Genomic DNA, 26,984 nt, shown 5'->3' with positions numbered 1-26,984 from the left:
AAAATTAATATTTCTATGGAAGCCTGGGCAACATAGTGAAAGCCTGTCTAGAGGAAAATAAACGTCAGTGGACAGACAACTTGCACCACTGCACTCCAGCCTGGGTAACAATGTGACTTTACAAAAAAAAAAAAAAAAAAAAAAAATGAGTTTGGCATGGTGGCATGTGCCTGCAATCCCAGCTACTTGGGAGGCTGAGGCAGGAGGATCGATTGAGCACAGGAGATAGAGGCTGCAGTGAGCCATGTTCATGCCACTTGCACTCCAGCCTGGGCAACAGAACGAGACTCTGTCTCAAAAAAAACAATCTCTAAGCACAGCTATGGAGTGATCTCAGAAAATACTGTAAGTGGAAGAAAGCAAGGTGGAGAATGGTGTGTCTGGTGTCCTGTTTCTCTAAGAAGGGAGCAGGTGTGACTGTGCATGTGTGCACGTGTGCACATAACCACCAATCATGTTGTTTAGGTAGACTGGTCCTCAAGAGAAAGAGAAGACAAAAGCTATTTAAATAGTTACATATAGGGGGAAGAAGCAGGGTGCAGGGGACAAAGGTAGAAGATAATCTTCTCTTTTTATTTGTTTATTTATTTATTTTTTATTTATTTCGAGACAGAGCCTCACTCTTGTCACCCCAGCTGGAGTGCACTGGCGTGATCTTGGCTCCCTGCAACCTCTGCCTCCCCGGTTCAAGCAATTCTCCTGCCTCAGCCTCCCGAGTACTTGGGTTTACAGGCATGTGCCACCATGCCTGGCTAATTTTTTTTTGAGATGGAGTGTCACTCTGTAGCCCAGGCTGGAGTGCAGTGGTGCAAGCTCGGCTCACTGCAACCTCCGCCTCTCGGGTCCTGGTTCAAGCAATTCTCCTACCTCAGCCTCCCAAGTAGCTGGGATTACAGACACAAGCCACCGTGCCCAGCTAATTTCTGTATTTTTTAGTAGAGACGGGATTTCACCATATTGGCCAGTCTGGTTTTGAACTCCTGACCTCATGATCCACCCTCCTTGGCCTTCCAAAGTGCTGGGATTATGGGCATGAGCCACCGTGCCTGGCTGCTAATTTTTATATTTTTAGTAGAGACAGGGTTTCACCATGTTGGCCAGGCTGTTCTCAAACTCCTGACCTCAGGTGATCCACCCATCTCAGCCTCCCAAAATGCTGGGATTACAGGTGTGAGCCACTGCACCCTGCCTCTTTTATTTTTAAATAAAATAAATTTTTCATAGTGATGGAGTCTCACTATGCTGTTGCCCAGGCTGTTCTCAAACTCCTGAGCTCAAGTGATCCTCCTGCCTTGGCTTCCCAAATTGCTAAGATTACAGAAATGAACCACTGCACCTGGCCTCTAGACTTCTCTTAATATACATTGTTTTGTCTGTTTGACTTTGGAACCACATAAATATCATGCAAAATTATACAAGAAAATTAAAGGTTAAAAAGTTAATCCATAAACATTTAAAGCATTTGAGTACCAAATTGGTGGCATAGCCTGCACAGAAAGGTACTACAGTTGACCCTTGAGAGACACAAGTTTGAACTGCACTGGTTCACTTCGATGCAGATTTTCTTCCTCCTCTGCCACCAAGACAGCAAGACCAACCCCTCACCTTCCTCGTCCTGCTCAGCCTACTTAATGTGAAAATGACAAGGATGAAGACCCACTTCCACTTAATGAATAGGGATATTTTATCTTCCTTGTGAACATCATAATAACACTTTCTTTTCTCTAGCTTACTCTCTTATATGAATATCATATTTAATACATAAAATAGTACAAGCACCTGTTAATCACTTATTTCTGTTATCAGCAAGACTTCCAGTTGATAGTAAGCTATCAGTAGTTAAACTTTGGAAGAGTCAAAAATTATACTTGAATTTTCAACTGTTCAGGAAGTCAGTGCCCCTAACCCTGGAGTTGTTCAAGAGTCAACTGTATTCCAAGTGGTTTTGAAACATAGCAATTGATTATGCGTCTCTGGTGGGATATAGATGATCAAAAAAAAACCCTGCAAAAACAAAAAAAAAAAGGAAGCTTTGACAGTTGCCCAGGAATCATTCTGTGGGCCATGTTGTCAGGCCCTTTATTCTGAAGCTGTTGTGTCTACAGTGTCGGATAAAGCAAATGAGGTCCCACTCACCTTCCCCAGGCCCCCTGGCATCAGCCTGCAACCCCCTGGTGCTCAGCACATGCTTTGGTTTTGCTCCCTCTTCTTCCACTGGTTCTTTGTTCTAAAATAACAACCACAAAAAAAGGTCATCATTATCATCAACACTGTCATTCAGGCCACAGACATTTGTTGAGCACCTCCCGCGTGCTTAACGTAAGGGCATTTAGGTTATTTCGCACAGTCTCACAGTAACATTGGAGAGTAGACACTGCAATTATCACTTTAGAGAGGACGCTGAGCCCTTCCCAAGGTCATAAAACTTAAAAGAGGAGGCGGCCAGCTTTATACCCAGAACCACCTTCTTTCCAGGGCTTCACCACATTCCCCAAAAGGGAAGAACCCAGCCCTGGATACAGGGTTCAAAATAGGTTTGACTCTAAAGGGCTTAGACTAGAGATGGAAAATAATCATTAAAAAAAAATTTTTTTTGAGACAAGGTCTTGCTCTGTCACTCAGGCTGCAGTCCAGTGGCATAATCTCGTTTCACTAAAACCTCTGTCTGCCAAGTTTTTTTTTTTGGGGGGGGGGGGCGGGGCAGAGTCTCTCTCCATTGTCCAGACTGGAGTGCAGTGGTTGGATTCCAGCTCACTGCAGCCTCGAGCTTCCAGAAGTAAGTGATCCTCCTACCTCAGCCTCAGGAGTAGCTGGGACTACAGGAATGTGCCGCCACCTCCAGCTAATTGCTGTTGTTGTTTTATAGAGACAAGGTACTCACCCTGTTACTCAGGTTTAAATTTTTCAATTTGTTCCCAACTTTTAAAATCCATGAGATTTTTACATTTAGGATCCCTTTTGGGGTGACATAATTGTTTCCTATTTTTACTGTGGTGATGGTGACAGGTGGAAATGTTTGTGGAGCTACATATTAGAAATGTGCATATGTGTGTATGTGAAGTTTATTATATGTAAATTGTACCATTATAATTATTATGTAATTATTACAGCTTAATAAAACTTGCTAGAAAAGAAATCTAAGTTCCCAGTTTTTCTTAAAAAATCTGAAGATGGGCCGGCGCAGTGGCTCACGCCTGTAATCCCAGCACTTAGGGAGGCCAAGGCAGGCGGATCACAAGGTCAAGAGATCAAGACCATCCTGGCCAACATGCTGAAACCCCGTCTCTACTAAAATACAAAATTAGCTGGGCATGGTGGTGCACACCTGTAGTCCCAGCTACTCGGGAGGCTGAGGCAGGAGAATCGCTTGAACCCAGGAGGTGGAGGTTGAAGTGAGCCGAGACCATGCCACTGCACTCCAGCCTGGTGCCTGGTGACAGAGCGAGACTCGAAAAAAAAAAAAAATCTGAAGATGGCTGGGTGCGGTGGCTCACACCTGTAATCCCAGCACTTTTGGAGACTGAGGCGAGTGGATCACCTGAGGTCAGGAGTTCAAGACCAGCCTGGCCAACATGGTAAAACGCTGTCTCTACAAAAATTAGCCGGGTGTGGTGGCAGGCACCTGTAATTCCAGCTACTCAGGAGGCTGAGGCAGGGACAACTGCTTAAACCTGGGAGGTGGAGGTTGTGGTGAGCCGAGGTCGCACCGCTGCACTCCAGCCTGGGGTACAAAGTGAGACTCTGTCTCAAAAAAACAAAACAAAACAAAAAATCTGAAGATCTTGCAACTCTAGGCCCTGATGGCAAAATCCGGCTAGGGCAGTTCCCTCTAAGTGGGGCACTACAGGCCTCACCTGTCCCAAATGTCTCCCCAACCCTAAGGTGCTGGTTGTACTGTTTGTCTACACCATTCCCACTCCTCTCAATTACTACGTACTCATTGCTTTGCGATTCTAGGATACCAAGCTTTGACCTCTGAATGATAAGGACACAGTGCATAGGGAACACATAGTCCAGCACCTGGCATGGGGGAGGCACTTCATCAAAAATGCTTGCTGCCGCTGTCACAGTTATCACCAGCATCGTCAATGTGGCCCAGATCCCCTGCTGGGCAGATGGCTTTCCATTATCCTTCTGCAGGCTTTGTCCTGCTGCCCCCGGAGCTGGGGGAACTGGAGGCATGAAACAGACCTCCTCTTCTTTCACCCACTGGCAGAAAGGGACTTGGACAGACTGTCCTTGGGCAGACCTTGTTGGGCTCAAACTGTCCTCTCCCTCCCCCAACTTTAGGGTAGGCAGGAGAATATGTGCCCATCCCCCAACTCCAGCTGGGTTCTGTCTTCAGGGCTCCACCTTCTAGTCCCTACCGAGTCTGTGCTTCCTCACACACCATTCTAGAGTACTGGTGCCTCTGAACACATACGCCTGGGGCTGTTTTCCAGGAGAGAGCACCTGGCTTCCAGGGATCATTGAATTCACTGCTGGAACCAGATGAAGTGCCGCTGGGCACTTCTGAAGATCTCAGGAGGACCTTCACAAAGTCCTGGCATAATTTTCAAATTTAACCACCAGTACTAGGATTTAATTCCATTCCAAAGATGGTTGTCATGCCCCACTCTCCCAGGAAACACAGAATCCCCAAGAAGCCTCCATAATGCACGGTGTTCAGCACTGACCAGGTGTTTAGCAGCTGTGGCTATGTCTCAGTTCACTGTCCATTCTCTGAGCGCTTCCTGCAAAACCTGCCCTGGCCTCAGAACACAGAGGGAAGAAGAGTCTTACTGTCATGGGCCAATCAGCAGCCTGATTAGGACACTGGACCAAACCTGAAGACATTCCTGACATGGATATTAAACTCAAGGACTAGGGAGATATCTAGCAAGTGCCAGTGGGGCAGGACAGACAGGAAACAGCACAAGAACTCAGAAAACAGAAAGTTCTATGACTTCCCTTACCCAGAAATGCCTTCACGCGACATGTGTAACAGCTAGTTTCATTAATACATGAAGCGCTCTTACAAATCAATAAGAAAAAGGCAAAAAAAAAAAAAAAAATAGGAAAGATGGGAAAAGATGAGCAGGCAGTTCACAGAAAATACAAAAGATTTCAAACCTGTGTGTAAACGTTCAGTCTTCTAGTAAGAGAAATATAAATCAAAACTACGAGACATATTACTGTACCTTTGGTTATATTTGAAATTTTCCATAATGAAAACCTAAACTTTTTTCATAAATTCAAAAGGTTAGCTTTAACAGATATATAACTCATTGTCTTATTTGAGTCTGATGCAACTAAACTGTAAAACTTTTTTTTTGAGATGGAGTCTCACTCTGTTGCCCAGGCTGGAGTGCAGTGGCATGATCTTGGCTCACTGCAAGCTTCACCTCTCGGGTTCAAGCGATTCTTCTGCCTCAGCCTCTGAGGAGCTGGGATTACAGGCAAACGCCACTATGCCCAGCTAATTTTTGTTTTTTAGTAGAGATGGGGTTTCACCATATTGGCCAGGCTAGTCTTGAACTCCTGACCTCATGATCTGCCCACCTCAGCCTTCCAAAGTGCTAGGATTACATGTGTGACCCAACTCACCTGGCTTTTTTTTTTTTTTTTTTAAATGCAGTTTGCGCCCAGGCGTGGTGGCTCACGGCTGTAATCCCAGCACTTTGGAAGGCCAAGGTGGGTGGATCGTGAGGTCAGGAGTTCAAGACCAGCCCAGCCAAGATGGTAAAACCCCGTCTCTACTAAAAATAAAAAAATTAATCGGACGTGGTGGTGGGCACCTGTAATCCCAGCTACTAGGGAGGCTGAGGCAGAGAATTGCTTGAACCTGGGAGGCGGAGGTTGCAGTGAGCTGAGATCGCACCACTGCACTCCAGCCTGGGTGACAGAGCGAGACTGTCTCAAAAAAAAAAAAAAAAAAAAAAAAGATGCAGTTTGTGCTCTTGTTGCCCAGGCTAGAGTGTGGTGGCATAATCTTGGCTCACTGCAACCTCCAATCTCCCGGGTTCAAGCAATTCTCCTGCCTCAGCCTCCCGAGTAGCTGGCATTACAGGTATGTGCCACCATGACCAGCTAATTTTTGTATTTTTATTAGAGAAAGGGTTTCAGCATGTTAGCCAAGCTGGTCTCGAACTCCTGACCTCAGTTGATCCCCCTGCCTTGACCTTCCAAAGTGCTGAGATTAAGGCCTGAGCCACTGTGCCCAGCCTAAAATATGTTTAAAGTATAAGGTAGATAATCAGGAAAATTTGAACACTGAACTTCAATAATATTAAAAGTTATCATTCGGCCCAGCGCAGTGGCTCATGCCTGTAATCCCAACACTTGGGGAGGCTGAAGCAGGAAAATTGCTTGAGCCCAGGAGTTCAAGACCAGCCTGGGCAACATGGTGAGACCCTGTCTCTATAAATAAATAAATAAGGTTATTCACTTTTTTAGATGTGATGATAGTATCAAGATTATGTTTTTTAAACAACCCCATCAAAAAGTGGGCAAAAGATATGAACAGACACTTTTCAAAAGAAGACATGTATGCAGCCAACAAACATATGAAAAAATGCTCATCATCACTGGTCACTAGAGAAATGCAAATCAAAACCACACTGAGATACCATCTCACACCAGTTAGAATGGCGATCATTAAAAAATCTGGAGACAACAGACGCTGGGGAGGATGTGGAGAAATAGGAATGCTTTTACACTGTTGGTGGGAGCGTAAATTAGTTCAACCATTGTGGAAGACAGTGTGGCGATTCCTCAAGGATCTAGAAATAGAAATTCCATTTGACCCAGCAATCCCATTACTGGGTATATACCCAAATAATTATAAACCGTTCTATTATAAAGACACATGCACACGTATGTTCATTGTGGCACTATTTACAATAGCAAAGACTTGGAACCAACCCAAATGCCCATCAACAATAGACTGGATAAAGAAAATGTGGCACATATACACCATGGAATACTATGCAATTATAAAAAAGGATGAGTTCATGTAATTTGCAGGGACATGGATGAACCTGGAAACCATCATTCTCAGCAAACTGACACAAGAACAGAAAACCAAACACCACATGTTCTCACTCATAAGTGAGTGTTGAACAATGAGAACACATGGACACAGGGAGGGGAACATCACACACTGGGATCTATTGGGAAGTAGGGGGTAGGGGAGGGATAGCAGGGGGCGGGGAGATTGGGGAGGGATAACATTAGGAGAAATACCTAAAGTAGCTGATGGGTGGATGGAGGCAGCAAAACACTATGGCATGTGTATACCTATGTAACAGTCCTGGAAGATCTGCACGTGTACCCCAGAACTTAAAGTAAAATAAAAATAAATAAATAAATATTATGTTTTTTAAAAGAGCCCTTATCTTTGAGATATAAATACTAAAACATTTATGAAAGAAATGATCCAGCATCTCAGATTTGCTTCAAATAATCTGAAGGGAGAAGTGGGTGGGGAAAAGAGAGAACAGACAGTGCACAATAATTTCCCATTGTCATTCACCAGACAGGCAAAGAATCAAAAGCATTCCCATACCTTGATGGTAGGAGACTGATTTGGAGTAACTTCTTTGAAGGCCGGTTTGCATAAATTTACCATTTGGGTTGGCATTTCCACTGCCAGGAGTGTATCATGCAGATAAACTCACACTTGTGTTCAGTGACATACATCTATGGATAATCACTGAATCATTATTTATAGTTACTAAAAATGAGAAACAATAGAAACAAATGAGGATCTGGGGCTGGTTAAGAACTGAAGACACAGCCCCCAGAAGGGAATCTCAGAATATATTTATAACAATGTGAACATCAATCAGTGCCCAAAATATATATTAAGTAAAAAATTAGAAATCAAGGCCAGAAGAATGTGAATAACATAAGTTAAAACAAAACAATTTTGCCAGGAGTGGTGGCTTACACATATAATCCCAGCATTTTGGGAGACTGAAGCAGGCAGATCACTTGAGGTCAGGAGTTCAAGATCAGCCTGGCTAATAAGGTGAAATTCCGTCTCTACTAAAAATACAAAAATTAGCCGGGTGTGGTGGTCTGTGCCTATAATCCCAGCTACTCGGGAGTCTGAGACCAGAGAATTGCTTAAACCTGGGAGGAGGAGGTTGCAGTCAGTCAAGACTGTGCCACCGCACTCCAGCCTGGGCCACCGCACTCCAGCCTTGGTGACAGAGCGAGACTCCATCTCAAAAACAAAATGAAAACAACTAAGCAATTCTGGTGCTACGGACTGTAGAAAAAAAACAAAAACAAAACCACAAGCGTGGTGTGGATACCAAGGTGCTTGTAGACACAGCCTCTATCTGGAAGAATTCAAAGGAAATCAGAATCCACCCTTGCCTTGGGTGGGGCAGGGCATTGGTGTCTGGGGTCTGGGGGGATGGAATAGGAAGGAGATATATGCTCTTTACATGATTTTTTTACCATGTACATTTAATTTTTTTACAGTTATTGATTAGATCTATTTTATAACTTACAGTCGTGACTATATCTGCTGGGGAGGACTGGTTCCTGGGCTCCATCCATACCAAAATCTATGGCTGCTCAAGTCTCTGATATAAAATGTCATGGTATTTGCATGTAACCTACACACATCCTCCCATATACTTTAAATCATCTCCAGTTTACTTATAAAGCCTAATACGATGTAGATGCTATCTGAATAGTTGTCACACTATTGTATAACAACTGTATTATTACTTAGAGAATAATGACGAGAAAGAAAAACCTGCACATGCTCAATAGGGACACACCATCATAGGCTTAACTACATTTTGATCTGAGGGCCAACTATAATTAGATTAATATCCTTTTTTTTTTTTTTTTTGAAGAGACAGGGCCTCACTCTGTGGCCCAGGCTGGAGTGCACTGGCACAAACATTGTAGCCTCCATTTCCAGGACTCAAGCAGTTCTCCCACGTCAGCCTCCCAAGTAGCTGGGACTACAGATATGTGCCACAATACCTGGCTAATTTTTTAATTTATTATTTGTAGAGACAGGGTTTTACTATGTTGCCCAGGCTGGTCTCAAACTCCTGGCCTCAAGCAGTCCTCCACCTCGGCCTCCTAAAGCACTAGGATTATAGGCATGAGCCACTGCATCCAGCCTAATTTTCTTTTTCAAAGCTGGGCTTGGTTAGGGTCACACTGCCCTGCAGGCCAAGCCCTCACGAGATGCGCCCTGCAGACAGCAGACAGCGGGGGCTGGGGAGAGGGGTAACTCTGGGAGAAGCTGCAGGGTGGGGAGGGGAAGGGGCCGCAGGGGAGCTCTGGCCTTGTGGGAGGGGTAGCATGCTCCTGTCCTTGGCAGCTGACACAGAGTCAAGCACAGACCCCTTTAGTCCCCAGCTCGTCTCTTGCCAGAGTCTGGTGAGTCACTGCAGGGGTCTGAAATGGTGGCTCCAGCCTGTCTGAGTGTTGCTAAGTGACTGACCCCTAGCTGCTCCCAAACAGGGTGTTCCCTCTACAGGCCTCACCCCCATATCCTTCTCCCAGCAGCCAAGCTTCCATTAGCCCACAGGATTGATTATGCAACTCGGGAACAGCCGCTCCCAGGAATGCCACCCTCCACCTCCAGGCTCTGGCTCCTGCCTGCTGTCCCCCGGGTCACTGTCAACACTCGTTTCCCCACAGGCAGCTGCACTCTCCACCCACTCTCGGGCTAAGCCCAAGGTTGGGGACAGGAGGTGGCGGGTGGGTTTCTGAGCAGGGTTCCATCAGGACAGACTGGCCACTCCTGCCTGCCCCACCCTACATGTGAAGGAGCAGAAAGGCGGTCACAGTGGTATCAGAGAAGCGTGCTGGTTCCCTCTTCCAAACTGCCAGCATGTCCCCCATGGCTGGGTTCCCTGGAGCTACCAAGGCCCCACAGTCCTGGTCAGGGCCCCGCTTCTTCCCTTCCCCGGGGAGAATGGCAGGCAGTGTCCTGCCTGGAAATCCACTTATGACCCGTAAGGTTCTGGCTCTCCTTTTCCCCATCAACAGGTCACACAGGAAGGGGACACCATGCCTCCAGCTCTCCGAACACTGGCTGCCTGGCCAGTCTCCCACCAGGGCCGGGGCCTCCCGTCCAGCCAGCGCAGGGAAGCAAGAACCAACCTCCTCAGGGCTGTCACCTGGGCTGCTTCTCCTCCAGGGGACACGCCCCTGCATAAGGAAATCCACCACCTTCGATTTCTGGAACGTGGCCCCCACCAAAGCGATGGCCCTGTCCACCGCAGCCACCATCCTGAAGAGGGCCTCCAGCCTGGCGCCATGCTGGGCCGCGTCCTGCTGCATGGCCCTCACCAACTCCAGGACCTCGGACCACCCAGCATGGGTGTTAGCAGGGGGAGCCCCGTCAGCCCCAGCCAGGCCCAGCGCCTGGGAGGCCTCCAGCCTGTGCAGGCCCTGCTCCAGGCGGCCCATGTCTCGGCACATGCACTGCAGCTGCTCTGTGACATCTTCTTGGAAATGCAGGAGCTGGTCCACCTTCTCATTCAGCAGGTTCAGCTTTTTGTCCATGGTGGTTAAGCAGGCCTTACCCAGCCCTGGCAGCCCTCGGGGCCCCAGACTCTCCTTAGAGGCCCCTGACATCCTGGTGCAGGCTTGACCAGGGTAAGAGCGGAGGATAAGGAGGCACAGACCCCTGGTTCTCACTCAGGTGGTGATGTCTGCAAGGTCATTATTCTCGGTAGCTGACAGCCTCCCGGCAGCACCAGCCCCCGCGATGGCCCGGGCGTGTGGGGAGCGCAGAGGCCCCGGGTTCTCCCTATGCCTTCACTTTGCTTATCTCCCACCCTCCTCTGGCCATGAGTGACAGGCCGAGGTCGGCCCAGGCCCTTCTCCTTGGGACCTGTTTGACATCACGGCAGCATTTGACATTCCTCTCTGAGAGGCTGCTGATGGGCAAATATGTTAAGAATCTGCCCAGAGCAGGCGGGGTTCGTGCAAGAAACGGTTCCGAGGAAAGGGAAGGGTCCTTTGGAGAACGGCACCTGCCTGCTAGGCTCCAGGAGGGATCCCTGGCAGAGAAAGGCCCTTAGAGGCCCAGAGACCTGAGGCCACACATGTCAGTCACAATAAAAAGCAAGACCGAGACAGGAAGGAATGTGAGACCACTCAGCAAAGTTGCGACTTTTGCCATGATGAAAATGTTGATGCTTCTGCAAATTTAAAATAAATTTCAGGTGCCCCTACTATGCCAGCGTTCAGAACATGTGTTCAGACTATCTGTGGGGTGGCCGGCTGGTCCCTCCCCACCAGGCCCCTCAGTCACTAGTCACTTGTACCTAAAAATAGAATCAAGGACAATGGCCCCGGCTACCTGCCAAGCACTGTCCCGAGGGCCGTGTTTCTCACCAAGCCCTCAGGGAGACACCAGAGACACCTGCTCCCCTCCCCCCCATAACAACTATGTAGGTATCAGACTCGCAATTTCCACACTGAAACAGACTCAGCAGGGACCCAGAGTGCAACAGGCCTGTGCTTCCTGGGGTTTAAAAACGTTTTCACCTCAGAAGACTTTGGTTCAAATAAAACATTTTATGATAGCATCAGTCAATAAAGTAGACACAAGCAGAGATGCTCAGGTTACCCCCTGAGGTAGGGCACAGGGAACCCCTCAAAGTCCTAAGGATGCCACGGAGCAGTCTGATCTACACTTCTGACCTACATTTCCATCCAGCTCCCTGCAGGCAGAGGGCAAGGTCCAGAGAGGGGGATTTGCCTAAGGTGGCCCAGACAGGCACACGGCCCCCTGAAGATGGTCCAGCCATGGTAGGGCTGTCCCCAAGGGAGGGGCCTTTAGTGTCTTCTCAAGCTTCCCCTTTCTGAATAAAAGCAATTATAATAAAGTTTGACCTGGAAATTTGGAATCTAAAAGCATTGTTAGGGCCAGGTGTGGTAATCCTAACACTTTGACAGGTGGATTTCTTGTGCCGAGGTGTTTGAGACCAGCCTGGGCAACAAGGCAAGACCTGGTCTCTACAAAAAATTAGCCAGGCGAGGTAGCACACACCTGTGGTCCCAGCTACTCAGGAGGCTGAGGCAGGCTGCAGTGAGCTGTGATCCCGCCACTGCATGCCAGCCTGGGCAACAGAATGAGACCCTGTCTTTAAAATAAATAAATACACGAAAGTACCATTAGAGGTTTGCTGTGTTAAACCATTAACCTATCAATGCAACAAGCTTACTATGCAAATGCAGCTTGACCACAGTCTTCTCTACCTACCCCTCTGTCCCGATTGCTGCCCCTGGGCAGTCCACAGAGAAATCCAAACCCATTCCTGGGAGCACAGCCCTGAGTCCCTGAGTGATGTTGGTGGAATGGCCCAGAACATGCTAGAAAGAGTAGGGCTGTTATATTTACCGCCACTCAAAACAAACACATAAAGTCTACCTGGAAAAGGAAATTTGAGGGGTAATCCCGTGCTCCCGCCCCTCTAGGGGATTCACCATGTGCCTCAGGAGGACCTCATCTGCCTCAGAAGACTCCCCCATCCGACCAGGACAGCAGGTTCTCCTGACACCTCACACCTAGCACTTCCCTGGGGATGCGGGCTCCCTGGGCCAACCTTTGGGAAATGGCTGCCTAGAGAAGTCTCTAGAAGTCTAACACGCCCAGCCCAACCCTGTGTCTCTCTCCAGTTGGTGCCAATAATTTTTGTGGAATAAAGTTCCCAATAGACAAGAGAAGCAGACCCTGGTCTCTGGAGGACAGACTTTATTATTGCCGCCACTGTGGAGATCTCTGGAGAACCATCCAGGCAAGTCCTGGGTAACCAGAAAGGACTGGGGGCAGTGGCTCATGCCTGTAATCCCAGCACTTTGGGAGGCCAAGGTAGGTGGATCAAAGGTCAAGAGATCGAAACCATTCTGGCCAACATGGTGAAAACCCATCTCTACTAAAAATACAAAAATTAGCTGGGCGTGGTGGTGCACACCTGTAGTCCCAGCTACTTGGGAGGCTGAGACAGGAGAATCGCTTGAACCCAGGAGTCCAAGGTTGCAGTGAGCTGAGATCATGGCCACTGCACTCCAGCCTGGCAATATAGTGAGACCCCATCTCAAAAATAATAAATAAATAAATAAATATATAAATATATAAAGCAAGCCGGAAACATAACTTCAAAGTCTACATGAATCTAGAGAAAACTACCAAATGCCCCAGACATGTATCTAAATCAAAAGTGAATTATCTGAGGCTGGGTGTGGTAGCTTATGCCTGTAATTCCAGCACTTTGGGAAGCTGAGGAAGGTGGATCACTTGAGGTCAGCAGTTTGAGATCAGCCTGGCCAACATGGTGAAGCCCCATCTCTACTAAAAATACAAAAATTAGCAGGATGTGGCAGCGCACACCTGTAATCCCAGCTACTCGGGAAGCTGGGGCAGGAGAATCGAGATGATGTCACTGTACTCCAGCCTGGGTGACACAGCGAGACTCTGTCTCAAAAAAAATAAATAAATTATCCAAATTACAAAGGATTTGTCAAGTCTCCATTAAGTAACAAGTTTACAAGGTAGCGCATTTGCTAAGAAGGTGGCTGTGGCTGGAAACTCCCTGAGGGCAGACCACCCTCTTGGGCTTTGCCTGCATCACCGGAGGCAACAACTGCCTGGCACGTGGCCAGGTGTTCAAAATCGAGGAATGAGTCAAAGAGGCAACCACAGCGTGCTGATCGGACCATCCCAAGACTTCTGTGGAAGGAGGAGGCAGGAGCTTCCGCAAACCATTGAAGTGAGCACAGGGGGGAAACCCCGACAATCCCGGAAGGGAGCTCTTGGGCCTTCTGGGAGAAAGTCCAGAACACAGGTTCCTAGGGCCTCTTTGGTGGAAAGGAGTAGCCAGAAGGACCAGCTTTAACCCCTTTCCTTCTCAGCTTTAGGAGAAATGAGTTTGGAGCACATGGATTTCCTGCGGGGATGCCTGGCTTCTCTCCAACTCTCTCTGATGCACAGGACACAGCAGGGGGCTTGGCCAGTTTTTGGGTGATGGTGCTTGCCCAGAGGATGGGGAAGCATTGACCCCCCCAAGCCAAGAGAACCAAGACCAGAGAAGACACAGCTAAACTGGATCGACAGAGCAGTAAATACCATAACCCCTTGTCTTTCCTGGGTAAGGACAGGGCTGTGGATCCTCTGCCAGAAAAAGACAGGCTGACCTCTATTCACCCTAGGGTGGGGCCAGCATGCACTAAACCCTGAGACTCTTCCCTGGACTTCTGGTGACCTAACAGTCTCAGAGATGGTGGGGTGAGAGAGACTTCAACAGCCTCATTTTATTTTATTTTTTTCTTTTTCTGAGCTAGGGTCTTGGTCTGTTGCCCAGGCTGGAGTGCAGTGGGACAGCCACAGCTCACTGCAACCGGGAACTCCTAGGCTCAAGCAATCCTCCTGCCTCAGCCTCCTGCATAACTGGGATTACAGGTGCATGCCCCCACACCCAGTTAATTTTTAATTTAAAAAAAAATTTCATCACCCAGGGCCGGGCACGGTGGCTCATGCCTGTAATCTCAGCACTTTGGGAGGCTGAGGCAGGAGGATCGCTTGAGCCCACGAGTTCAAGACCAGCCTGGGCAACATAGCAAACCCCCGTCTCTACAAAAGAACATATATGTATATATTAGCCAGGCATGGTGGCATGTGCCTGTCGTCCCAGTTATTGGGAGGCTGAGGCAGAAGGATCTCTTGAGCTTGGGAGGTTGAGGCAGTAGTGAGCATGACAGTGCCACTGTACTCCAACCTGGACAACAGAAGGAGACCTTGCCTCAAAAAATAAAATAAAATGATACTAAGGCTCTGACTCAAGTTGAAAGACTGACCTCTCATATTTCTCTCCTTCCCCTCCAGAGACTTCATGGTAAAGGAAGAAAATAAATACACACCCTCAATGATGAACAGAATGGAAGGTGGGCCATTGGTGAATGAGTGTTATCAATGAATTTCTGGAAGATGGATAGCAGGTGGAGGAGCGGTAACTGGAGAAATAAGAAACAGAAAACTACAGCTTCACTGGCCGCAACGGTGAATACAGATAAGCACAGAGCCACCTTTCCCTGTAGGACACCAGAGAGCCTTCAGACCCCAAGACCTTCGGTGGGGTAAACGGGGAGCAGAAATGCAAGACTGAAGAGCCTGTCCCTATAGCGGCCCCCTTCCTGTCCCACACCTCGGCACAGAAGGGCCTGGCCAGGCCCACCCTCCCTGGAGATCAGAGCCTGTTTCTGGAGAAATGCGATGGTCCACAGCACAATAGTTCTATGTGCTGGCTTTTGGGGTTCCTTAGGAGTGTCCCACCCGATCATCCTCAACAAAGCCACGCAGCTAACAAGCCTCAACCACCTACCCAGCCGTTAGTACCTTCTTCAGAAATATGCCCAGACAAAAAGGATCACTGGGTGTTCAAAGAAAGCCTTCAAGATGAAAATGGGAGACTAAAGCAAATAAACAGAAACATGATCAAAGAAGAAACAGAGAAAATGAAAAACAGTTTCAAAAAGGCTGTCATTTGGCAGGGTGAGGTGGCTCACACCTGTAATCCCAGCACTTTAGGAGGCCAAGGCAGGAGGCTTGATTGAGCCCAAGAATTTGAGGCCAGTCTGGGAAATATAGGGAGATCCTGTCTCTACAAAAAAAAAAAAATTTTAATTAGCTGGGCATGGTGGCGTGTGCCTGAAGTCCCAGCTATTTGGGAAGCTGAGACAGTAAGATTGTTTAAGCCTGGGAGACAGAGGCTACAGCGAGCTATGTTTGTGCCACTGCACTCCAACCAGGGCAACAGGGCGAGACCCTATCTCAAAAAACAAACAAACAAGGCTGTCATTTGAAGCCACAGAAAAGTGTGTAAAGCTATTCCATTCTTTAACAAAGGAGAGGATGCTGGCCAGGTGTGGTGGCTCACACCTGTAATCCCAGCACTTTGGGAGGCCGAGGTGGGTGGATTGCCTGAGGTCGGGAGTTCAAGACCAGCTTGGACAACATGGAGAAACCCTGTCTCTACTAAAAGTACAAAAATTAGCCAGGCATGGTAGCACATGCCTGTAATCCCAACAACTCGGAGGCTGAGGCAGGAGAATAGCTTGGACCTGGGAGGCAGAGGCTGCAGTGAGCCGAGATCTCACCATTACACTCCAGCCTGGGCAACAAGAACAAAACTCTATCTAAAATATATATATGTGTGTGTGTGTGTGTGAATAATAAAATTTAAAAATTCAATATAGGGATTAGAAAATGAAGCTAAGATAACGTCTCAGAAAATAAAACTGAAAGATGAAGCCATGTGCAGGAGAGAAAGCTGTTCGATGACTCCAGTTGGCCTCACATCTAATTAACTAGAGTAAGAAATGAAAAAAGGAAAGACTTTATCAAAGAAATACTACAGTCATTATGCAATTTTAGAACACAGGGATAAAGAGAAGCTCCCTGAAATTTAAAACAAAAACCACACACTTGTGAGAATTTGTCCCCTTCAAAATTCATGTCGAAATTTAATTGCAATGTGGCAATATTGAGAGGTGGGGCCTTTAAGAAGCAAGTGGATCATGAGGGCCCTGCCCTTCTGGGTTAATGGATGAATGGGTTATCATGGGACTGGGCCTGGTGGTTTCACAAGAGAAGGAAGAGAGACCTGAGGGAGCACACTCAGCCCCTTCCTTATGGGATGCCCCGGGCCACCTCTGGACTCTGCAGAGAGGGCCCACCAGCAAGAAGGCCCTCACCAGATGCAGACCCTCAACCTTGAACTTCACAGCCTCCATAACTAAAGAAAGACGTTCCTTTTCTTTACAAATTATCCGGTTTCAGGTATTTCTGAAAACAGACTACTACACATATAAAAGAACTAGAATCAGAATGAAATCAAACTTCTCATCCTAAAAACAACTGGATGCTGCAAGAGAGGCTGGCTGTCAAAGTCTAGCTAGGAAAGCTCTTCCCCTTAGAATCTTGAAGACACTGCACCACCATCAGAGAACAAAATGAAGGGTTTTATGATTTGCAACAATGCAAGAAATTCATACACATTTTTTTGTTTGTTTGTTTGTTTTGAGACAAGGTCTCATTCTGCCACCCAGGCTGGAGTACAGTGGCGCGATCTTGGCTCACTCCTGCCTCAGCCTCCTGGGCTCAAGCAATCCTCCACCTCAGCCTCCCAAGTAGCCAAGACCATAAGCGTGTGCTACCATGTTCAGCTAATTTTCGTGGATTTTTTTGTAGAGACGGGGCTCTGCCATGTTGCCCAGTCTGTTTTCAAACTCTTGGGTGCAAACAATCCACCTGTCTCCGCCTACCAAAGTGCTGGGATTACAGGCTTGAGCCACCACACCTGACCCATGCACACTTTTTATGAAACGTGCTTTGAGGATATACTCCAGCAAAATGAGGGGGTAAACAGCCTGGCCAACATGATAAAATCCTATGTCTACTAAAAATACCAAAAAAAAAAAAAAAAAAAAATAGCCAGGCATGGTGGTGGGTGTCTGTAATCTACTCTTGAGGCTGAGGCAGAAGAATTGCTTGAACCCAGGAGGCGGAGGTTGCAGTGAACCAAGACCATGCCATTGCTCTCCAGCCTGGGTGATAAGACCGAAACTCCAACTCAATTTAAAAACAAAAAAAGAGCTCCAAGGAACAGTACTTTCAGCCTAGGCCCAAAGTTGAAGCAGGAAAATGAAGAGTGTTCAACAGGAGTATACAATAGAATGGAATTGAACACTTGAGGTAAAATGTGAAGATCATGGGGCCTGGAGTCAGACTGCGTGGATTTAACTCCTGCCTCTGTCAGTTATTAGTCAGAACCGTGATCCAGGGTTCACTTAACCTCTCTGAGTCTGCACTTCCTTCTTTTTAACAGGAGAATAATAACAACACATTCGCCTCGTGGAGTAGTCAGGAGGTGCCATGAGAATGCTCGGGAGACACCCAGGAAGTGCTGAAACATTTGCCATCAGCTGAAGGACAATGGCAGATACAGCAAAAGGGGAATGAAAGGAGTTAGAGATGCCAGGACAAGAGACGCCAGGACAACCAGAGTTCTTTTTCTTTTCTTTTTCCTCTGGAGACCAAGTCTCGCTCTGTCACCCAGGCTGGAGCACAGTGGTGCAATCTGGGCTCACTGCAACCTCTGCCACCCCGGTTCAAGCAATCCTCTTGCGTCAGCCTCCTGAGTAGCTGGAACCACAGGTTCATGCTGCCACATCCAGCTAATTTTTTGTATTTTAGTAGAGACAGGGTTTCACCATATTACCCAGGCTGGTCTCGAACTCCTGAGCTCAGGCAATCTGCCCGCCTCCACCTCCCATAATGCTAGGATTATAGGCATGAGCCACTGCACTTAGCCCAGAGTTCTTACGAGAAAGAATGAGATTAAAGTACAATCTTTGATTTTGCAATGAAGAATATTTACAGTCATAGTAAAGTAAACCCTTTATTAAGTAAAATGAGAGACTTCTCACTTGTGAAGGTGAGGGAGGGAAAGTGGGGGGTGTGAGAGAGCTAAGTCCTCATTTATCTTACCAGCAAGTCTATAGATCATGTACAAAACTGAGAATGAAGAAATATGGAGGCAAATCTCAAAAGAAACAGCTTCAATGTGTTTGCTTCTGGGGACCCGGACAAGAGGCGGGTTACCCAGAACCTGAGGACACAGCCCCTAGGGAGACAAACACACGCTGCCCTTTGTTGATTTGTGTATTTATTTATGACAGTCGTGTCACAGCGTGTAGCCGTGAAAAGCCTTGTTCTAACAAAATCAAATCTGATGACTGTTTTCCGAGGGAAGGAAACCACGTGTTGAGAGGAAAGTTGCCTTTTTCTAATTTACACAAAATGCCACAGGGGCTCACTGCACACCTGGCACCGCCTCTCTGAACACAGCTCTCCTATCTGCTCTGGGGGCTCATTAACTGCAGTAACCACAGGGCAGCTGGGCATTAACATCAGCAGAACGTCTAGCACAGCACCTGGCACGTGGTAAGTCCACACAAGTGGTAGCGATTGGAACGGCCGTCCTTAAGACCAGCCACACCTTCTTCCCGATAATGCCACAGACAGTCAGCCTAGCAAGACAGCAGTGTGCTTGCTCAGTCACTTCGCTGTGGGGTGGAGGCAGGAGGGGGAAGGGGGACAGCTTCCCAGTCCTAAGCCCACTGACCTCCTCCCAGCCCAGGCCACCTCTCCGCCCACACCACAACATTACTGGAGTGCACTAAAGAAGTACACACATCCCCTCCGTGGTGCCAAGCTCACTTAAGAAAGGAAAGCAGAGATGAAGAGCTCCAGAAAGCCGTGCACAGTTCAGTGCGGACAGCTTCAGAGGCAGCTGCCATCCGCATCGTCTGTCCACTGCACCCTGCATTTGTTGCAGAGGGCCCAAGCTGACCATCCCCAAACTGTCCTCCTAAAGCAAAGCTTTCTGCTGACTTTCTTGGCGCAAGAGAACCCAGGACTGGGGAACAACTGTCACCAGGGCTCCTTTAGTCTTGTGACCCTACCAATTGTTCCTCGGGCTCTTACTTCAAAGCACACTGGCCCAGAGCTGCCCTTACCGCAAATATCTCGGTGTAACCCGACGCTCGCTGCTGGCTTCTGGTGCTGGGACCGCACAGTGCTAGAGTGGGGCAGAAAGTCCCCATCCAGCAGCCTCTGTGGCTGTGCCAACTCTGTGTTTACTCTGCCTGGAGATGGATGCTGCCCAACCGCCCAGAGCGCTGGGAATGAGGTGGGCTGGCCGGCCAGGATGATTTCTCTGGAAGAACTCAGGCAGGAGCGATAAGCTTGGCATTTCCGCTTATCTCTGACCCTGTCCCAGGCCCCAGCGGCATCCAGAGGCTTCACTTGGTTATCTGCCTTGCTGGGCTCTATCTGCCTCCCCGGGGGCCTACTTCCTGCATCACTTAGCAAAGTGTCCAGCTGTGAAACAAACATTGTGTGGTCCAAGGAAGGAGGAATGAAGGGAGGGAGTCCTCGGGTAGAACTGAGCTGAGTTTAAAACCCCGCATCCTGGTACAGGGGCCCTGAGGATGTGCAGGGACTCTTTGCCTTCAGGGAGCCCTCAAGACAGAGGAGAGGCCAGGACTGCAGCAGAGAGGTGACGGTCCTGCTGGTCATCAGTGGAGCTGCTTGTTCTCTGGCCAGGCCTGGTCAGTCACCTCTGGGATGGAAGGGTCCTGCTATTGTCCCTGCAAATAAAAGTACTCAGGAGACAACCAAGAGGCACAGAGTCCCCAAAGCCTGGAGCTGCAGTGCAGAGGAAGGCAAGGACATGTGGCTCTGCCAGGGACATGCCAGGGAGGGCTTCCCAGCCAGATCTTCCCAAAGCACCTGGGAGAGACCAAGCTATACACACACACTGCCATGCACACACACACACACACACTCTCTCTCTCTCTCTCTCAACTTTGGGACCACAAATTAACTAGCTTGGCTGACGGGAAAGAGAGGTGGGCTGCCAGCTTCTGTGTGCACTCACAGCCCCTGCGCTGACTGCTTTGGCTGCCTCTCCTTATCTGAGACACGCTGCAGCCCCATGGGATGGGTCACTGTTTGTCGTCCCCATTTCACAGAGGAGGAACAACATGGAGAACGTTAATGGCTGCTCAGGGCCACTCTGACAGAAAGGCATGGGGATAGCGTTCCAACCCCACGCTCATCACTCACACCCTCCACCACTTTCACAGACAGGTGGGATCTCAGACACTGGAAGGGTCATCTCCCTTATTTTGTAGATGGAGATTCTGAGCCCAGAGACGGGAAGGGACTTTCTGAAGGTCACACAGCACGTCAATGGCAAAGACAGAACTAGATGGTAAAACCGTTGCTCTTGGAATGACCTGAAACTCCCCAGCCCGCTCTGTGGGTGTGGGGTAGGGGGTAAGACTGGCCTATGCCCCCAGGCTCAGCACAGTTGACAGTTGTCTGAGGAGATGGAGAGAGGGCTAAGGGGCAGGGACTCTGAGATAATCAATATTGGTTGCTTATTCTTTCACAGTAAAATGTCTATGACCTGTCTTATCCTGACGATGCAGAAAGATGATAAAACAATAGCCACAGCCCTGCCAGGATGAACTAGGGAGCTGAGCTTGGGAGTAAAACCAAAGTGCAAGTCGGCCTCTACAGAAGCAGAGAGGGAAACAGCAGCTGCAGGGAAACCTGGCCTGGTGAGGGGCTCTCCCCACTGGCTCCCCAGCGCTGCTGGGTTTGCTCCCAGGATCTCACTGCCTTCCATGTGCAGCCCTGCAGCCCTGGGCAAAGTCTTCTCATTTCATCTCTTCCTTCTCCACATGCAAGTCAAACTGTTCCCTGACTAAGCAAGGTGAGATGGAATCAGCCCGAAAATGCTAGAGAAGAACAAAAAAGCACCCTCTGGAGCTAAATCCAGACCAGCGGCCATTAATCCATCCATCCATCCAACCATGCATCCATCCATCCATTCACGGAGCAACACAAACACTTATTAGGAAATAATAAAAACACTAGCATTTACTGAGCCAGGCACTGTGCTACATTCTTACATCAATTACTGTACTTGCCCCTCACAACAATTTTAGGAGGAAAAAACTGTTATCCCCATTTCACAGATAAGTAAACTGAGGCACAAGACAATGAAGGCATGGTCCAAAGTCAGTGTAAGGTGCTGGATTTAAATGCAGACTCCAGAGTTTGCCTACAACAACTGAGGGTGGTCTCACTGCAGCTTTCTTTTCTTTCCTTCTTCTTTTTTTTTTTTTTTTGAGAGAAGAGTCTTGCTCTGTCACTCAGGCTGGAGTGCAGTGGCACAATCTTAGTTCACTGCAACCTCTGCCTCCCGGGTTCAAGTGATTCTTCTACCTTAGCCTCCCTAGTAGCTGGGATTATAGGTAGGTGCGGACCTCCAAACCTGACTAATTTGTTGTATTTTCAGTAGAGACTGGGTTTCACCATGTTGGCCAGGCTGGTCTCAAACTCCTGACCTCTTGTGATCCACCCACATTGGCCTCCCAAAGTGCTGAGATTACAGGCCTGAGCCACCCACCTGGCCCCTTTTCCACATGTTCTAATCTCACTGAAACTTTCTGCTTTCTGTCTAGAACCAAACTTTGTCTTTGAGGGGCTGCATCGTCTAGCTGCCAATTGAGAAAACTCAATTATGCCTGAAAGTTGGAACCAGGCCAACCTGCCTCATGCTAGCACCTTGGGCTGCCCACCCTTCACCCACTCACACTGGGGAGGTTCCACCTGCAAAGTCCTTGGGCACAGAGGCTCGCAATCCCTGCTCACGCGAGGGGAGGGAACACCACCTCATTTCACTCATGGAGAGACTGAAGTCACAGGGAGGGTCTGCGCAGAGCTGGGCCTCAGGCCTGGCTGCACTGCTCTAGGGCCTGTGTTCACTACAGATGGGAAGGTTTCTGGAAGTCTCCTTGACTCCACACACACACAGCTTCAGGACCCCTCACCTCCCCTGGCTGACAAGAACCAGAGAAGGGACTGCAGGGTCTTGAAATTAACTCACTTCTCTTGGCCTGATCGTGGGCAGGCCCTATGCTCAGCACCTTAGCTGCACTGTCTTATTTAATCTCCTTCACTGTGCCCATTCTTGAGAGCTCCGAGCTCTACTTGTGCCGTGCGAAACCCCAAAAGTCTAGACAGGAGTGAGGTTATCACATTGGAGCAAAAGAGAAAATGGGACAGTCGCTAACTGCAAGGTTTAGGGGACGTATGTGGGCTGGGGCGAATGTATAACCCACCAGCGCTCCCAGCCCCAACCCACATCCCATCAAAAGAACTTTCTCTTCATCTGAATTCTCTCCCCTCAGTTTACCCCTACCGTCTGAACTGAGCCCAGTCCCAAGATGTCTTGGTAGCAAATCCGAAGAACATATAGCAGAGGCGGGACCCTAGTGTCCGTAGAAGAGGACTTGGTTGATCTGGGTAACAAAGTCCCAACACTGGACAGGACAAGGGTGAGACACAGACACCGAGCAGGATCTGAGGTTGGGGGGTGACAGACCCTCAGGCAGCCGCAGGATGTGGGAGAGAATGGGTGAGGACAGAGGAGGGTTTGGAAAAACATCTGCTGAAGAATATAAATGGCTGTTGGGGATCAAAAGTTGGAATGACTCAGTGGCCAGGCTGTGCTTCTGGGGCCCCACATCTGCAGAAACTCAGCTACATCCACATGGTGCCTGCAAACTCAGCATGTAAGAGGGAGGCAAAGAAATTGGGGAGGACTTCTTGGAGGGCATGGGACCTGAGCTGAGGCTTGAAGGATGGGCAAAACTTGGAAGGCTAAGAAAAGACAGTTCTAGTGAGGTCACAGAGTGAACAAGGCCCAGGTAGAGCCTGGCAGGTGGGGGTGAGGGTGCAGGGACCGCCCTGCAGCCATGTGACAGCAACGGAGGCCCGGCAAGTGGGGCCCTAAAACGGTGGACCAGGAAAATTAGGCCAAGACATACAGACCTGAAGGAGCAAGACAGAGGGACAGTGATTCTACAGACATTTTGGGGTGGGCAGTAACATAATAAAGTCAGTATTGAGGAATGACTGGAAGTGATTACCTGGGCAGGGGGATTGGTACAGAGAGGATACAAAGGGGTGATGTCACAAGGGTGCATGCGTATCTTCAAATTCCACAGGCAGTGGCTCACACCCAGCACTTTGGGAGGCTGATGCGGGTGGATCACATGAGGTCAGGAGTTCAAGACCAGCCAGGCCAACATGGTAAAACCCTGTCTCTGCTAAAAAATACAAAAATTAGCCAAGCATGGTAGGACGCACCTGTCATCCCAGCTACTGAGGTAGGAGAATCACTTGAACCTGGGGGTTCAGTGAGGTTGCAGTGAGCTGAGATTGCGCCACTATACTCCAGCCTGGGTGACAGAGCGAGACTCCATTTCAAAACAAAACAAGAAACAAATTCCACAGGCTGTAATGTGTGTGTGTAATGCACTGCATGTAAGTCATTCCTTAATCGGTTCTGCTAGCATGAAAAAAAAGGGGAAGTAGGATAGAGGGGACTGGCAGGGACCAGCATCCACACAGAAGCTCAAATAAGCAAGTGTTTACCACTTCTGGGATGCGTGTTGTTGCCAAAACACAGGGGTGCTAAGTGGAGCAACATCTCAGGGAAGGAGTCTTTGAAAGTTCTTCCAAGGTCCCTCATTCCGCCACTCTGCAGTCTGGCAACAGAAGCAGGACCCCTCCCCGCTGCAGACAAAAATCTCTAAGGATATCAATATTCTTCCCAGGTTTACTAGGTAAAGACTTCACCTCAAGCATATACACTAGAATCCCATTTTTATTGAAAATATACACATATGTATGCCAGTATGGCTAACTCTGCATAATTACAGATAATCTCTATTTTCTATATTTCATTTATATTTTTCTAATAAAAAATTAAGTGTGTAGTTTGTTATTCAACAATTTTTTTTCTATAATAGTCATCATTCACCTAAACCCAGAGGAATTATTCTAGACAGATATGCATAAGAGACAGGTTTAACTAACCAAGAACACAGAGCAATAGACTCCCGCAGGACCCCAGCTGATAGAAAGCATTTACGAACCTTACTGAGTCTGAGGTCAATTACACAGCCTTAAATGAACAGAAACATGTATATTTAGTAGGCGCAGGAAGACTCCGCAGAAATCACATGTCATGGGGAAGGAACAACCGTCCCCCTGTGTGCTTTATTTTTAAATAGATTCCCCACCCAACTTGGGAAGAAATGCTCCAGACTCTGCGTACAACTCATAAACCACACAGGAGAATTGGAGAGTTTTGTAAAGCAAAGTTGGCAAACATTTGGGAACAACTGTAGCAACAGCATTCTCAGATGATTTGAGCACCTGGATTACTCATCACAGCGACAGGTGGAAAACAATTCCGAAGTCTCAGTTACACATGCAATTATTCTCCCAGACCTGTACAAAACCAAAGCAAACCCATGCACTTACAACCAAGAGCTGTCTTTCTTGTTTTGATCAGACTCCAAAAGTGTTTTCTGGTGGGTCTACATGTCCCTAATACACTGCTGAAAACACACACACAGTAGGTTTATCACCGCACTTACATACCACCTTCCATCCATAGGTCCCAAGGGGTCTGTCCAAAATCTTGTTTTCATAAGTCTCCAGTGAGATGCGTAAATATTGTTACCTCCATCTTATATGCAGATAAACCTAAACCTGGAGGCAGTTAAGTGGCTTGTCAACAGTTATAACCCAAGACAAGATCTGTGCAAGCTGCCCTCTGGTCTCCCTTACTCTGCTGGCCGGCCCTCTAAGCGTTCTCGTTGGCTCCAGTTTAAATCATGTCCGCAGGCCATTGTTTCCCTGGTGATGGAGGTGGTATTCTATTTCCTGCCCTGAATTTGGCCCGGGGCCCTGACCGCACTGCATTTAGCCACAAGTGCATCAGCCTTGCGTGAGTGGGGACAGCTTGGCTCCCTGGAAACCTAAGTGGCGTGTGTCAGCTGGCCCAGGCCTACTCAGAGCCACTCCAGGCCATGCTGCTAATTCCTCCATCATTTGCCCAGAACAACCCACAACGAAGGCAATGACGTCTCTTGGAGCTGGGGGAACAAATGGGAACATCTCAAAGGCAAACTCATTGGCTCTGCTGCAGTCTAGCCCTTGGGGAAAAATAACTCTCAGACATCTGGGACCCAGGTGCCTAGATCAAAACAGCCCTCCCTCTGCTCATTTCTGAGGATAATACAGCAAAGTATGCAGGTCACTGACTACATTCCTGATGGGCAACTGAATTTGCACTTATAATTCCCAGTTGCCATGTTTACTTTCATGTTTGTTAATTAAGTGTCCTGGAATAACCACTCAGAATTAGATCCAGAAAATAAGAAATTACTGGGGCATCCAGCAGGTAGCAAAAATTACTACCTGAAAAGTGTTTCTCTGATGTCTACAGTGACACTAGAAATTGGAACTGGAGGCTGGGCCTAATTGTTCACACCTGTAATCCCAGCCTTATGAAAAGCCAAGTTGAAAATATTGCTTGAGACCAGGAGTTTAAAGCCAGCCTGGGCAACATAGTGAGACCTGTCTCTACAAAAAATAAAAATAAAAAACATTAGCCAGGCATGGTGGTATGCACCTATAGTCCCACCTACTTTGGAGGTCGTGATGGGAGAATCACTTGAGGTCAGGAGTTGGAATCCAAGCTGGGTGACAGAGCAAGACCCTGTCTCTACCAAAAAAAAACCCACCCAATAATTAGCCAGGTGTGGTGGTGGTGCCTGCAGTCCCAGCTACTTGGGAGGCTGAGGCAGGAGGATCATTTGAGCCCAGGAGTCTGAGGCTACAGTGCTCTGTGATCATGCCACTGCACTCTAGCCTGGTGATAGTGTGAAACCCTGTCTCAAAAAAAACATTAAAAAAGGAAATTGGAGGTGGTGATTTTTGGGTGAATTTCCTACCAGTTGGTCAGTAAATACCATGTATTGTCATTTTTAGTTAATTTCAACTTACTTGCCTCTAAAGTGCCCTGCGGACCTTACCGGATAACCATGCACATCACATGAACCAAAGCTGGTTTGTTGAGTGGCCCTTTCCATGTGCTCCTAAAAAACCCATGTGTGCTCTTATCAGAGCCAATTAGTGATCACAATACCTCATCTGGGTTGATTTGACACTTGTGCCAGGCCCCCTGCCAAGCACTTTAAATCCCTTAGTTTTTAAAAATACTAGGCCAGGGCCGGACGCAGTGGCTCATGCCTGTAATCCCAGCACTTTGGGAGGCTGAGGCAGGTGGATCATGAGGTCAGTAGATAGAGACCATCCTAGCCAACATTGTGAAACCCCATCTCTACTAAAAAATACAAAAAAATTAGCCAGGCGTGGTGGTACGTGCCTGTGGTCTCAGCTACACGGGAGGCTGAGGCAGGGGAATCACTTGAACCTGGGAGGCAGAGGTTGCAGTGAGCCAAGATCGTGCCACTGCACTCCAGCCTGGGCAACAGAGCAAGACTCCATCTCAAAAAAA

General features: G+C 48.1%; 1 protein-coding gene across 9 annotated transcripts in view; it reads right to left on the bottom strand.

Moving 5' to 3' along the window:
* The window catches only part of MYLK3 (myosin light chain kinase 3), a 62,492-nt gene extending 37,202 nt beyond the window's left edge, over positions 1-25,290 (bottom strand). For 3 of the 9 annotated variants that reach the window (XR_001821462.2, XR_005198219.1, XM_017517893.2), the window contains exons 1-2: positions 10,123-10,796; positions 2,137-2,227 (exon numbers count right to left, since the gene is read on the bottom strand). Coding sequence is in view for 3 of the 9 variants with exons in the window: in XM_017517893.2 (XP_017373382.1) it covers positions 2,137-2,227; positions 10,123-10,599 (568 nt within the window). In the remaining 6 variants the exon portion in view is untranslated. Of the gene's footprint in view, positions 1-2,136; positions 2,228-10,122; positions 10,797-19,548; positions 19,692-24,940; positions 25,023-25,056 lie in introns of those variants that run through there. The other 6 variants (XM_017517896.2, XM_037734668.1, XM_017517904.2 and 3 more) reach the window with 5 other exon arrangements.
* Between the last annotated feature and the right edge of the window lie 1,694 nt (positions 25,291-26,984).

The sequence above is a fragment of the Cebus imitator genome, unplaced genomic scaffold (genome assembly GCF_001604975.1).
Source record: "Cebus imitator isolate Cc_AM_T3 unplaced genomic scaffold, Cebus_imitator-1.0 Scaffold652, whole genome shotgun sequence".
In the NCBI taxonomy this organism is placed as follows: domain Eukaryota; kingdom Metazoa; phylum Chordata; class Mammalia; order Primates; family Cebidae; genus Cebus; species Cebus imitator.
Note: the sequence above shows the minus strand (reverse complement) of the source record. Positions and strands in the feature narration are given on the sequence as shown.